Source organism: Leptidea sinapis, chromosome 6 (genome assembly GCF_905404315.1).
Source record: "Leptidea sinapis chromosome 6, ilLepSina1.1, whole genome shotgun sequence".
Taxonomy (NCBI): Eukaryota; Metazoa; Arthropoda; class Insecta; order Lepidoptera; family Pieridae; genus Leptidea; species Leptidea sinapis.
In genome coordinates this window covers 8,122,735-8,136,328 of record NC_066270.1, presented here as the reverse complement: position 1 = coordinate 8,136,328, position 13,594 = coordinate 8,122,735, and the positions used below count along the sequence as shown (strand labels likewise).

General features: G+C 38.1%; 3 protein-coding genes across 5 annotated transcripts in view; 2 read left to right on the top strand and 1 right to left on the bottom strand.

Annotated features, from left to right (window-relative positions):
• LOC126965041 (lipase 3-like) overlaps positions 1 to 13,594 on the top strand; it is a 59,294-nt gene that overhangs the window by 19,228 nt on the left and 26,472 nt on the right. The window lies entirely within an intron of this gene.
• LOC126965043 (lipase 3-like) lies at positions 4,541 to 8,832 on the bottom strand. The gene is made up of 5 exons (XM_050808479.1): positions 8,670 to 8,832; positions 6,672 to 6,873; positions 5,922 to 6,292; positions 5,671 to 5,829; positions 4,541 to 4,988 (listed from the first exon to the last, which is right to left on the bottom strand). The coding sequence occupies exons 1-5, from the start codon at positions 8,814 to 8,816 to the stop codon at positions 4,599 to 4,601; spliced, it is 1,269 nt and encodes a 422-aa protein (XP_050664436.1). The 5' UTR covers positions 8,817 to 8,832; the 3' UTR covers positions 4,541 to 4,598.
• LOC126965042 (lipase 3-like) overlaps positions 11,742 to 13,594 on the top strand; it is a 49,463-nt gene continuing 47,610 nt past the window's right edge. Inside the window, exon 1 of the mRNA XM_050808478.1 lies at positions 11,742 to 11,840. The gene's annotated coding sequence lies outside the window, so the exon portion shown is untranslated. The remainder of the gene's footprint in view (positions 11,841 to 13,594) is intronic.

Below are 13,594 nucleotides of genomic sequence, written 5' to 3'. Positions count from 1 at the left end.
GTTGCCCCACTGTTATATAGCTGGTAACGAATCTCTTGATTTTCATCTTTTCATTCCTGGTTTTGCGGATGTCCATGGGCGGTTGCCTTACTACTCTCCATGACGTGAGCCTCTTGCCAGTTTGCCCCCTTTTTATGACAATAAGGGACGAGACGATAAGGACATTCATCTGACTAATTGATAAGCCCTGCCCATTACAATGCAGTGCCGCTCAGGATTCTAGAAAAACCTGAGCGGTACTACAATACGGTTATACTCGCGCGTGAACGAAGGCGGACGTGTACGTTTGTGATGGTGAATAATAGTAATTTCTCATATAATTAATATAAATTGTTGTTATTCCATTGAAATGGAGACAAAATGTGATGGTTGTAGTGCCGGGATATTTGATATAGCTTATATGAAGTGTTCGCAAGAAACATGTAAAAAGTTATACCATGTGCAGTGTTTAGCAATGACATCGGAACCATTTACGGTGCTTACCGAGGAAGCTAAGAATCAATGGGTATGTCCTGAATGTATGTGTAGTAACCCGAAAAGTAATAACTCAGAAACTCCAGCCCGGGGTCAGAATTTAAATCAAACATTCGCTCCAAATAGTAATTTTGTAAATGTTAACGCAAAGCGTGGCAACCGAATGAAATCAAAAGATATATCTAACGATAATATTACGATCTTAAATTTTAACGATAGTCTATAGATAGATCTAGAAACATGCTTAAAAGAATTTAGGAATCTAGAACAAAAATCCAAATCGAGCATTAATAAACAATCGATGTCGTTTGCAAAGGTTGCAGCATAAAATCAAATGAAGGTGGATGCAAAACCAAGTGTGGCCACAAAAAATGCAGTATCAACAAATATTGGTTTACTTTCAAAGACCAGTAGTAAGAATAATTCACTGATGGAACTCGATAAAAATATTGTAGTTGAAGAGCGGGCAACTAACTACATTATCAGACAAGTCGCTGAGGAACCGCAAATAAGAACTAATGAAATAATAGAGGATAATGTATGGACAGATGTTCGTTCGAGAAAAAGTAGGTATCCAAATAAGGAGATAAAAAAAGGAGGAATGATAAATTCCAAGGACATTGAAGGAACAGAGAGGAAAAAGTATCTGCATGTGTGGCGTCTGAAAAAAGAAACTTCAATTGAAAACTTAGAATCATATATTATTAAAAAAGTATGTGGTGGAGAAAAATTAATTAAGGTTGAGAAAATAAGACATAAAACCGAAAGAGACTATGCTTCATTTATAATAGGAGTACCGGAAAGTTTGTATGCAAAATTATGTGAACCAGAAATTTGGCCTGTTAATGTCGAATTTTCTGAATGGGTGTGGTTTCGTCGGTCAGATAAAAGATCTAAAACAAAGAAAGCAGGTCAAATCGATTGAGATTTTTTATCAAAACGTACGAGGTCTCCGCACAAAATTAGAAGAATTTTATGCGGGGTTGGCTTCCGCAAATTCAGATTTATTTGCAATCACGGAAACGGGATGCAATAAATCTATTTACGATGCAGAAATAATTCTGCCTGGTTACAGTATTATAAGGTGTGACCGAGCAGATGGACGTAAGCAGGGCGGCGCGTTTCTCGTGGCCACACCGCACCTCGAACTGCGGCGAGTACACAGTGACGTCAACATTGACGCTCATTCCTTCGAACTAGTTTGTGCGAGTGTCTATAGGCGCGAGAAATTCTTATTTTTGTTATGTATAGTTTACATACCGCCTAGCACTAGTGATACGGAATATATGCTACTGTTTAGTATTATTGAGGAATACTGTACAAAATTTAGTGAAGTAGTAGTTGTAGGAGATTTTAATTTATATTCGTGTTCTACGTCTATTAATAATTATTTTGAATATTTTCAAACTTATTGTGAGTTCATTCAGAGCAACAAAGTAGGGAATTGTAATGGCAGATATCTGGACTTAGTTTTAAGTTCGCTTTCGACGGGGACGGTGACCGTGTGCGCGGCGGCGGCGCCGCCGGTGCCGGTGGATTTCCCATCATTGTATTCGTCTATTGCCGCGGTAGACTGGTCTATATTGTATGATTTAGATTTGGACGAAAGCTTGAACTGTTTTTATGATATTCTTACATCAATCACTGATGACTGCGTTGCAAAAAAAAAGCGAAGTCCGGTAACCTCGAGGTACATTTACCCCGAATGGTACACGGTTGAAATAATTCGCAACATAGAACTAAAAGCAAAGCTTCACCGACGGTATAAGGCGAGTAAGTCCAGGTATGATTACGAAGCGTTCGCTCAGTGTAGGGCGAGTGTTAAAACCATGATAGATTTCACCCACCGGCACTATGAGCATCGAGTTCAGAACCAGTTACTTAAGGATCCGATGTCGTTCTGGAACTATGTAAATAAAAAAAAAAGTAGTAGGGGTCCGCAAAAAATTTTGAAGAGTGGGGTGGTATTGACTGACGGGCAATGCGCTGTAGAGTTTGGCAAGTATTTCCATTCAGTCTACAGTTCACAACGAGCTGAACTGAATGTTAGCGCAGCAGTAGCGGCAGCGGGTGGAGTGAACGGAGCGGCGCGGGTGCACATAGGCCACTTGACCTTAGACGAGGTAAGACAGGCACTTAAAAAACTTAAGCCGAAAAAGTCTGCGGGGCCGGATGGTATACCACCTTATGTATTTAAAGACTGCGGGTCTGTCCTGGCCGAGCCGTTACTTCATATATACAATCTGTGCCTGAAGGCAGCTGTGTTTCCCGAGAAGTGGAAAGTGACCCGAGTCGTCCCAGTGCCGAAAGATGGGGGTGGAACACAGATTGAGGGGTACAGGCCAGTTGCAGTGATGCCAACTGCAAAGTATTAGAATCCGCCATTCATAGTATTTATACTCAAGTTAGTGCGCAACTATCAGAGTCTCAGCATGGATTTAGGCCTTCGAGAAGCACTACCAGCAATCTTCTCGGCTATATGTCTCATATAGTTCCAGCAGTGGACGGTGGGGGACAGGCTGATGTAGCATACTTTGATTTTCGAAAAGCCTTTGATTTAGTCGATAACGATGTATTGCTCAAAAAGTTAGCATCAGTCGGGTTCACTCCACATTTACTTAACTTTTTTGCGAGTTATATGAGAGATATTTCACAAGGTCAGGTGTCAGTCAGGGCAGCAACCTAGGGCCCTTGCAGTTTATTTTAATGATAAACGATCTACCGCAGGTGGTCCAGGATGCTAAATGCTAGTTATTTGCGGACGACCTTAAGCTCTCTTCGACTGTGAATGCCGAAAATGACTGTGTGAAGCTGCAAGAGGATATAGATAGAGTGGTGACATGGAGCCAGGACAACCTAATACAGTTTAATAGCTCAAAATGTTCAGTCATCACTTTCTCTAAATTACGGGCCCCTATTTATTATAATTATAATATGGAGGGGATACCAATCTCGAGAGTTTTAGAAGTCAGAGTCAGGTTTAACACTGAGCTTTCGTTTCGTGATCATATTATACATTGTTGTAAGAAAGCTTACAGAAATTTGGGTTTCTTGCTCCGTACCGTTAGTGGTTTCACTAACATAAGTGCTATTACAGCATTATACAACGCGTTGGTAAGAAGTCAACTAAAAAGTAACGCAGTCATTTGGGCTCCACATGAGGCTAAATACAGTCCTATGTTGGAGTGGGTGCAAAACAAATTTGTTAGATTCCTGTACATGAGGCTTTATGGGATTTACCCATTTTACCCATTAATGTACCCTACACTATTTGTTTTAGGTATGGTCGGATACAATGAGATAAGGTCTAGAAGGGAATTAGCGCTTGTTCTATATATTTTTAAAATTATAAGAGGCAAGTTATTTAATGCGGACGTATTAGGGCAGGTTTATCTTCGAGTGCCGGACCTGGTCGAGAAGGCGCCGCTGGCGCGCGCACTTAGTACTCTCAACATTGTGTCCGAGCGGATCGACCTGTTTTGTTGTACTCTCAGTGAATTCACAAGGATTGCAATGTGGGCTATATGTTATGATAGTTATGCATAATAATTATTAGATAAGGTTCTTTGGTATTAATTTTATAATATAAGATTAAGTGTATATAATTAGATAAGGTACCGTATGTTATTTTTTAGTTTATGCTCATTTAATTTTTGTAGTTTATAAGATGAATGTTACACTAGCGCATTAGGAATAATCCTGTAAAGCTAGATGTAAGTGTTGAAAACAAATAAATAAATAAAAAATTGCGCTCGTCACCCTAAGACATAAGATGTTAAGTCTCATTTGCGCAGTAATTTCTCTAGCTACGGCGCCCTTCAGACCGAAACACAATAATGCTTACACATTACTCCTTCACGGCAGAAATGGGCGCCGTTGTCGTACCCATAATCTAGCCGGCATCGTAATTCCATCTTATACAAAAAAACCCGTAATAATTTTTATAATAATTTTTTCTAGATCGCTAATGGGAAACGGGGTCGCTATCCATCATGACGTAGTCTAATGCACATCCGTTAAAGGGTAAAATTAATGAGCTTATCAAAAAGTAAGGATAATAAATATCTATGAACAACACGAAAATCTTTATTGCATAAATTGTAACAGTAACAGTTGAATACAAATTATTTATTTTGATTTTCTAGTGACGTGATTGTATTAATAACGTAGTCGTACACTAAAGACGTTGCATTAATTCCGTAAATATAATCGATATGACCGTAAGTACTGTCCGCGTTCAGAAACTTCTCTGCAAACGGTAGTTCATTGTACAATCTCTCGACATCGAGTACGCCGGATACCGCGTCATTTTCTGAATAGTATAGGAAAACGGGCGCAGTAACATTGCCTAAGTTATAATCTGGTGGACTGATACTTCCATAAATTATTTGATTTCTCAGCAAGCCAAAGTTGTAACGCCGGAATCCCTTCTGTGATATTCCTTGCAAGTAATGAGTAAACGCTCTGATGGAGGATCCTGCGGGAAAGTGACCAAATATCACTGGCAGCATAGTCTGAAATGTAAATATTATTTCAAGTTACTTTTACTTATGTAAGTTAGTAATTTTTTTTGCATAGTAAGATTGGATAGCGTTGCTTGCAGCGGGGACATGTGCCGGGACGTCTCCTTCGCTCAATGCGTAAACTCGTGAACAGGTGCTGCTTGTGGTACCAGGTTGACCCGTTATAGTTAATAAATCATTGCATTTGTTGGATGCAATAACTAATTTTGACAGTAATCACGACCATCATGTTCATGAAGGCATCCTTACACAAACAGTAAATATAAGCTCTAAAGATTGATTGATTGATCCGAGGATAGTAGCTAAATTTATACAATTTACTTTATTATTTATTTTAATTTATACATTCATATATTGGATGCAGCACCCTACAAATTAATTTGTTTTGTATATTAAAGCCATTGTAAAATACTCTATTGATTCAAAAGAGTGGTTGAGTTCCTTGTATGCTCTTCTCACGAGCTCTTCTTTTTTCGAACATAATATGGTAGATTCAGTAATTTAAAAAATATATTTATAGTGACAATTAAAAAGCGCTTAGTAAAAGTTTGACTTTGATTTCGAATTTGAAAACAATCACAGGGATCTGATCGGTAGGTTACATACTCCAAAGTTTTATTTTTAAATTGCCCTGGCAATTCTCGTATTTATAATTATTGTCAGAGAAAGTTACCGTGTTTAGTTGGTCCGGACTATATCCACTGAGTAGGAATAGAATATTGCTACAGACTGGTTGGAATACTGCCTCGTCGGTACATAAAGTTTGGCCAGCCCATGTGTAAAAAGCATTGTGTGAAAAAATTTCACCAATACGAAGCAGATTGGCTACATCCTGGAAAAAGAAAAATGAATAGAAAAAAGCAAATATTTCGAAAATCTTGCACAAATGTGCGTACTTTTGCGCACTTAATACATGATATTTACCGCAATTTGTGTAACAAATGGAGCCAGTGCTCTGAATAACAGACTTGGAGTGTGGGCCATGTACGCTACAGGCGCTAGGGCGTGCATTGAAATGATCTTGTCATTATATTCAGGCCGGAACGATCCCATCACAAAGAACGAAGTGGTGCCCTGAGAGAAACCAATGTAATGCAATCGTTGCTTGCCAGTATATTCCAGTGTATAGTCTATCATCGATGGTAAATCAATGTGTCCAATTTCATCAAAAGAGAAATTCCAAAAGGAAGTATTTAATAGTGCATCAGGCCGTAACCATTCATGTCTTCGGGAGTAATAGTTTCCACGAGCGTTACCCATCCACACATCATATCCCTCTTCAGCTAGGAGATACGCTAAAATGAAAAATACCAAAAATTGTATTATAAATTTGATTCATTATCATCATCAGCCGGAAGACGTCCACTGCTGGACAAAGGCCTCCAGCAAAGATCTTCACGACTATCTCTCCTGAGCTGCCTCATCCAACGTATTCCGGTGATCTTGAAAAAATCGTCGGTCCATCTTGTGGGAGGCCTACCAACACTGCGTCTTTCGGTACGTGGTCGCCATTCGAGGACTTTTCTGCCCCACCGGCAATCATTCCGTCGAACTATGTGCCCACTGCCGCTTCAGTTTCGCAATTATTGGTTTTTTTTTTAATTAAAGAAAATTATATTATATTCATTTTTTAAAAATAAACAACTTAACAATAAAAGCTTTTGCTTAACGCACCCAATCCTGAACCCGGGCCCATTAGAATAAAGTCGACAGATGATCCCCACAGCCCGTGCATAACAAATACGACGGGTTTGTCTCCAGGCTCATTGTTGTTGTCTCGGCCATAAGGAATACGATGCATCTGCAAAATGTATCCATCGGGAGTGACGACCGTATGTTCCTCTAGTGGATATCTGTACTTCGCCGCGAGACCAGGCTGAAAATATATTTGTGTTTCAACTTGGAATGCTATTGTTGTTCTACATTTTTATAAACAAAATAAACCAGTTGGAGGCTCCTTTTCACAGGAAGCCGACTAGATTATGGGTACCACAACGGCGCCTTTTTCTGCCGTGAAGCAGTAATGTGTAAACATTATTGTGTTTCGGACAGAAGGGCGCCGAGAAATTACTGGGCAAATGAGACTTAACATCTTATGTCTCAAGGTGACGAGCGCAATTGTAGTGCGGCTCAGAATTTTTGGGTTTTTCAAGAATTCTGAGCGGCACTGCATTTTAATGGGTAGGGCGTATCAATTACCATCAGCTGAACGTCCTGCTCGTCTTGTCCCTTATTTTATTTAAAAAAAAATTAGTTTAACTTTAGCAGGCACTATATCTATGTATAAAGTGTCCTGGCATATAGTAATAAAACTTTGGGAATAGTAACTTTAAACTATTTGATCGACGAAAATACCCCATATAGGAGGTCAATTCCAAAACCCCAGTCTGCAGCTACTTTATTTTTAATTTAGCAAAATTCACCTTAATTTGTAAAACAACGGTGGTTTTAGTTCTACGTCATGCAAAGGCTCGATGTTGGTGTTATTTTAAAGGCAAGGTTGTAGAGTAACTAATACTATAAAAAGCTGGCAAATAACTGTTTTTGTTGTGATTGCCGAAGGGAGAAAATTCATATTGAGAGAATTGTTAGTCCAGCTCGTCGGTCTTGCGTACGTAAAATCGCTGCCTTGTAATGGCGAATTGGCGATATATACAATATACGTTCAGTGTGAGGCTGAACGAACGACCGACCGTACGCGCGTGCTCAACATCGTAATTGAAAACTGTAGACAAAAATTAACGCTAACAATATATATTGTATAAATTTCTCCTTAAATTAGGCACTCTAATAATTGGGTAAACATGATATCTTCTCCTACTTTTATTCCGTAATTGTACTTAAGTAGTACGCACATATTAACAAGGTTACAAAATGAATTAATTTTTCTTCACAATTGTACACGTCCAATCAAGTTTGATGTCAGCTGAGCACTAAATGCAACATGGGCAGCGCGTTTGGGTACGCGCTACGGTCGGCCGAGCAAAAAATTAAGCTTAATTATGATTTCGTATGTGTTTTGTATGGTGCTTGCCGATGTGTTGATTGGTTTCTCGATTACTCTTCATTCTCAACAACCGCTATGTTTTGATTTTCATGGACTCTTTCCGTGCCTACCTTGTATGACCTTGCTTGCACACTGGATACCGAAAATGGCTCACTGACATGTAGTTATATTGTTATCTTGGATTTTACCGCCGTCTTGAGGATTGTTTATTGTAGTAACTATGGATGTGCATATGAATTGTAAGATGTGCATTACTTATCTTCCCACTGGGAAACTCGAGATATTCTGCCAAGTGAAATCAGGATCGTAGCATAACGGAACAAAAGGTGTCTAACTTACCTTGAAAGAAGATGTACCAATGACCTATCTAACAGGATGATGAAGTCGTGCCTAGAATATTATAGTCACTAGCCATCCGACCTATAAAATTTTCACTAAGATCATGCAATCTAATACGGCTTGCGGCCTTTAGCTGCTCTTGTGTTATAAAAGGACATATTATTTTAAAGATGCACAAAATTAAAAATAAATCGTAGAATTGTGGCCGGTCTATCATAAGACGTTTTTGATTGCATAAGGTACTAAAAATTACATAAAATAATAATTACAGATGAGGCTACAGATCTATAAGGAGTATATAGAAAAACTTGATCTATGCTACTTACAACATCCAGTAAAGCATCTTCTACAACGCTGTCCGAAATTCGTCCAAATTTGTTGTTTCTTATCAAGTCGTCAACATAATCAGCGTTCGGCGATCTACCCGCATGCGTAACTGCTACACAAAATAGAACCAAAAGAGCAGACAGCATTTTAGAAATGGTTGCATTTCTCGAAAATAATTCAGTTTTATATAATTAATTAACATCAGATAAGTCTTATAAAAGTAATTGATATCAGATAAGGCGGATGTAAATCATACTTATGCTATTCAATGATAAAAATCATATAAATGTAAATATGATCCGAAAGACGATAAGTAATAATACTAATAGATTATAGACCAATTTCTATTGTACCTACAAAAAAAATGAAATATAATATTAAATTAAATTTTAAACCATTTCTCTGGCAGGCATATCTAACATTCCAAACAATTTGGTTTAACGAAAGGTCGACACATATTTAATGCTTGGGAGAAATCAGATAGCGCTTCAGGAATATTTTGTGATCTTTCGATAGCATTTGATTGCGTAGCCTATTGTTCCATTGTCCGTAAACTAAAAACTAAATTATTATTACTTGATCTTATTACGTCACACTGGCGCCAAAGACTGTTCTAGTGCGTGCAGGCACGATCTTTCACGATTCTCGATTGAATAAATCAATCTAGCTGTGTTCACCGAGTTTATTTGAGACTGCCTCAATATGAGCGCCCCATTGAAGTTTTCCATCTAATACTATTCAAAGAAGCGAAGTAGAATATACAAGTTTTAAGGGTTTTAAGGGTTGATTTTATGGTTTCTTTCGAAGCTGCAAATGGCAAATCATCAATGTAGACGAGGAATAAGAAAGGTCTTAGGATTAAACCCTGAAGTAATCCCATGCGCATTACAGCTCCTGATGAATGTTCATTAGTAATTACTACTTTCTGGGTTCTATTAGATGAGTGTGACGTAATAAGATCAAGTAATAATAATTTAGTTTTTAGTTTACGGACAATGGAACAATAGTCTACGCAATCAAATGCTATCGAAAGATCACAAAATAATCCTAAAGCGTTATCTGATTTCTCCCAAGCATTAAATATGTGTCGACCTTTCGTTAAACCAAATTGTTTGGAATGTTAGATATGTTTGCCAGAGAAATGGTTTAAGATTTGATTTAATATTATATTTCATCTTTTTTTGTAGGTACAATAGAAACTGGTCTATAATTTGTTAGTATTATTAATTATCGTCTTTCGGATTGTAGCTGTACCTACAACCAACAGCCGAGACAATTGCAGATATCATATACAATTACTGGATCTCAAGATTTGGATGCCCAGCGACACTAACAAGCGATCAAGGTCGATAATTCGAAAGCTCTCTGTTTACCAACCTCATGAAAACTATGGGAGTTAAACGGATACGAAGTACAAGCTATAACCCAAAGAGTAACGGAAAGGTAGAACGCTTTCATCGTTGCTTGAAGACAGCCCTTCGTTCAAGGTTAACGAACACCTGTGCATGGGTCAATGAACTACCAACCATATTATTAGGCCTGCGCGCAGTTCTACGATCGGACACAGGCGTTAGCGCCGTCGAACTAACATACGGCTATAACCTTCGTCTACCAAGTGATTTCTTCGACATAAACACACAAACATCATCTACCTCATTGGATCATACCTACGTTGATAAATTACGTACCCATATCACAGCTAATAAACCACACTCACCTACTTCACATCGTAAGAACAAACACATATTTGTTCATCAAGACTTACATACATGCAGACATGTGTTTATTAGAATAGATTCAGTAAAACCACCATTACAAACACCATATGAAGGAACGTACCATGTTATCAAACGAAGCGGTAAAGTTTATACCATTCAGTTACCAGGTCGACAAACAAACATATCGATCGACCGTTTAAAGCCTGCATATTTATTAAATGAAACTGAAGAAAACAAAACATTATATTCATTACCTTTACCTGTACAAGTGACCAAAAACCTTACCGATACCATACCTGACAAACATACCACCAATACCCAAAATACCAAGTTACCAGACCCTACGAACAACTTGACGTCCCAGCCTATCAAAATGTCAAGGACAGGCTGACACATTAAGTTGCCGGTGCATTTCACTTGAAGGGGACTCCTGTAGCTGTACCTACAACCAATAATATCAATTAATACAAATGTCTAATATCTAACTTGTAACGTAGCATTATAGATCGTAGAAATAGTAATCGTGCATAATAACTGTAATAAGCGTATGCCGAAAGATTCATTCTGAAAAGAACATTTTATTTTATATAACGTAATATTAGCTCTGATAAGAACCATTTCATAATGCTGTACATCAACTCATAAAATCATACAGATCACCAGTAATAATCTCATCAATGTGATCAGTCATATGCTCCGCGTTACACAACCGCACAGCAAGGCCGAGCGTCCTCGAATGACGCGTCGGGACGGGGTCGATCGCTATTCATCCAATTTTAATCAATGAGCGACAGAGTAGGTGCTGAATGCTCATTAACATCGTATGATCGAGGTTTGACGCGAGTTTACACAAACCGCGTTCGCTGGCCGGCTTACTGCGATAGCATTAGTTTAAGAGCGAGATAGAACACATAATATTATTCTCAATTCTTATTGAATGAAACGTTTTACTATTGGTTAAAATGTAAGCTTTAGTATTGGTGTGTATTTTCTGAACTTGTAAATATTTTTTAAGTAACAATTGTAACTGGGTAATTAGTTTTAAGGATTTTGTATGTATATCATGTAACTTTCAAATAAATCATATCTTCCACATATTCCTCACAGTCAAGCAGTTGTTTTTTTAATCGCCAAACGCTCAGTCTCTAAGGGATCATATTCACATTTATATGATTTTTATCATTGAATAGCATAATTATGATTTATATCCGCTTTATCTGATATGAATTGCTTTTATAAGACTTATCTGATGTAAATTAATTATATAAGACTGAATTATTTTCGAGAAATGCAACCATTTCTAAAATGCTGTCTGCTCTTTTGTTTCTATTTTGTGTAGCAGTTACGCATGCGGGTAGATCGCCGAACGCTGATTATGTTGAAGACTTGATAAGAAACAACAAATTTGGACGAATTTCGGACAGCGTTGTAGAAGATGCTTTACTGGATGTTGTAAGTAGCATATATCAAGTTTTTCTATATACTCCTTATAGATCTGTAGCCTCATCTGTAATTATTTTTTTATGAAATTTTTATTACCTTATGAAATCAAAAACGTCTTATGATAGACCGACCACAATTCTACGATTTATTTTTATTTTTGTGCATCTTTATAATAATATGTCCTTTTATAACACAAGAGCAGCTAAAAGCCGCAAGCCGTATTAGATTGCATGATCTTGGTGAAAATTTTATAGATCGGATGGCTAGTGACTATAATATTCTAGGCACGACTTCATCATCCTATTAGATAGGTCATTGGTACATCTTCTTTTAAGGTAAGTTAGACACCTTTTGTTCCGTTATGCTACGATCGTGATTTCACTTGGCAGAATATCTCGAGTTTCCCAGTGGGAAGATAAGTAATGCACATCTTACAATTCATATGCACATCCATAGTTACTACAGTAAACAATCCTCAAGACGGCGTTAAAATCCAAGATAACAATATAACGACATGTCATTGAGCGATTTTCGATATCCAGTGTGCAAGCAAGGTCATACAAGGTAGGCACGGAAAGAGTTCATGAAAATCAAAACATAGCGGTTGTTGAGAATGAAGAGTATTCGAGAAACCAATCAAAACATCGGCAAGCACCATACAAAACACATACGAAATCATAATAAAGCTTAATTTTTTGCTCGGCCGACCGTAGCGCGTACCCATGTTGCATTTAGTGCTCAGCTGACATCAAACTTGATTGGACGTGTACAATTGTGAAGAAAAATTAATTCATTTTGTAACCTTATTAATATGCGCGTACTACTTAAGTAAAATTACGGAATAAAAGTAGGAGAAGATATCATGTTTACCCAATTATTAGAGTGCCTAATTGAAGGAGAAATTTATACAATATATATTGTTTACATTAATTTTTGTCTACAATTTTCAATTACGATGTTACGCACGCGCGTACGGTCGGTCGCTCGGTCAGCCTCGCACTGAACGTATATTTTATATATCGCCAATTCGCCATTACAAGGCAGCGATTTGACCTACGCAAGACCGACGAGCTGGACTAACAATTCTCGTCAGCGCGACGTAGCTGTACGCGCGTAGCAATTGCAAGCTGATGCGCTAGACTGTACTCGTACATAATATTATGTTCTCATTGTTATAGCTACGTTTGACCGACGTTAGCGCTGACCATCGGTCAAAGTCGTGTCGAGCGCTTTCAAAGAGTCGAAACATTGTCAATATATACGCGACTCATTAGTACTACTGTCTTCGCGTTTTACATACCAACTGATTAATAATATGAAGTGCTCCTTGTGTAGTGTTGATTTCAATGATGGAGTTGTATGCAGCCTCTGCAAAAAGCAAGTTGATTTCGGGTGTGCACAAATCTCGGAAATCTCATGGAGGAAGCTTGGATCCTTAAAGCGTAGTTCGTGGAAGTGTAACACTTGCAGGGTATCATCGCCAGCCCCATCAGTTCCTATCGTGGATTGTAATCCTGTAACCCTCGAGATGCTACTCAAAGAGATTCAGTGCATCAAAACCCAACTGTCTGGTTTACCTGGCCTAATTGTAGATGTCCACACTATTAAAGAAGAGACCGTAGACCTCAAGGCTGCTAACGAGTTCAGCAACAACCAAATTGTGGAACTGTCGGACAGGGTATCATACAAAATAGTTTATTATCCTATGTGTGTAAATTTACTAAGCTCATATCCTCCACACGCGACTACACTATTTTAATAGC

What these genes read in the sequence shown, in the direction of transcription:
- LOC126965043 (XM_050808479.1), bottom strand. Translation starts at nt 8,816, where the DNA reads ATGCTGTCTGCTCTTTTGGTTCTATTTTGTGTAGCAGTTACGCATGCG. An exon ending in GGGCCCGGGTTCAGGATTGG is followed by an intron (nt 6,293 to 6,671) that starts GTGCGTTAAGCA and finishes TTTTCATTTTAG; the next exon opens with CGTATCTCCTAGCTGAAGAG. An exon ending in CATTTGTTACACAAATTGCG is followed by an intron (nt 5,830 to 5,921) that starts GTAAATATCATG and finishes TTCTTTTTCCAG; the next exon opens with GATGTAGCCAATCTGCTTCG.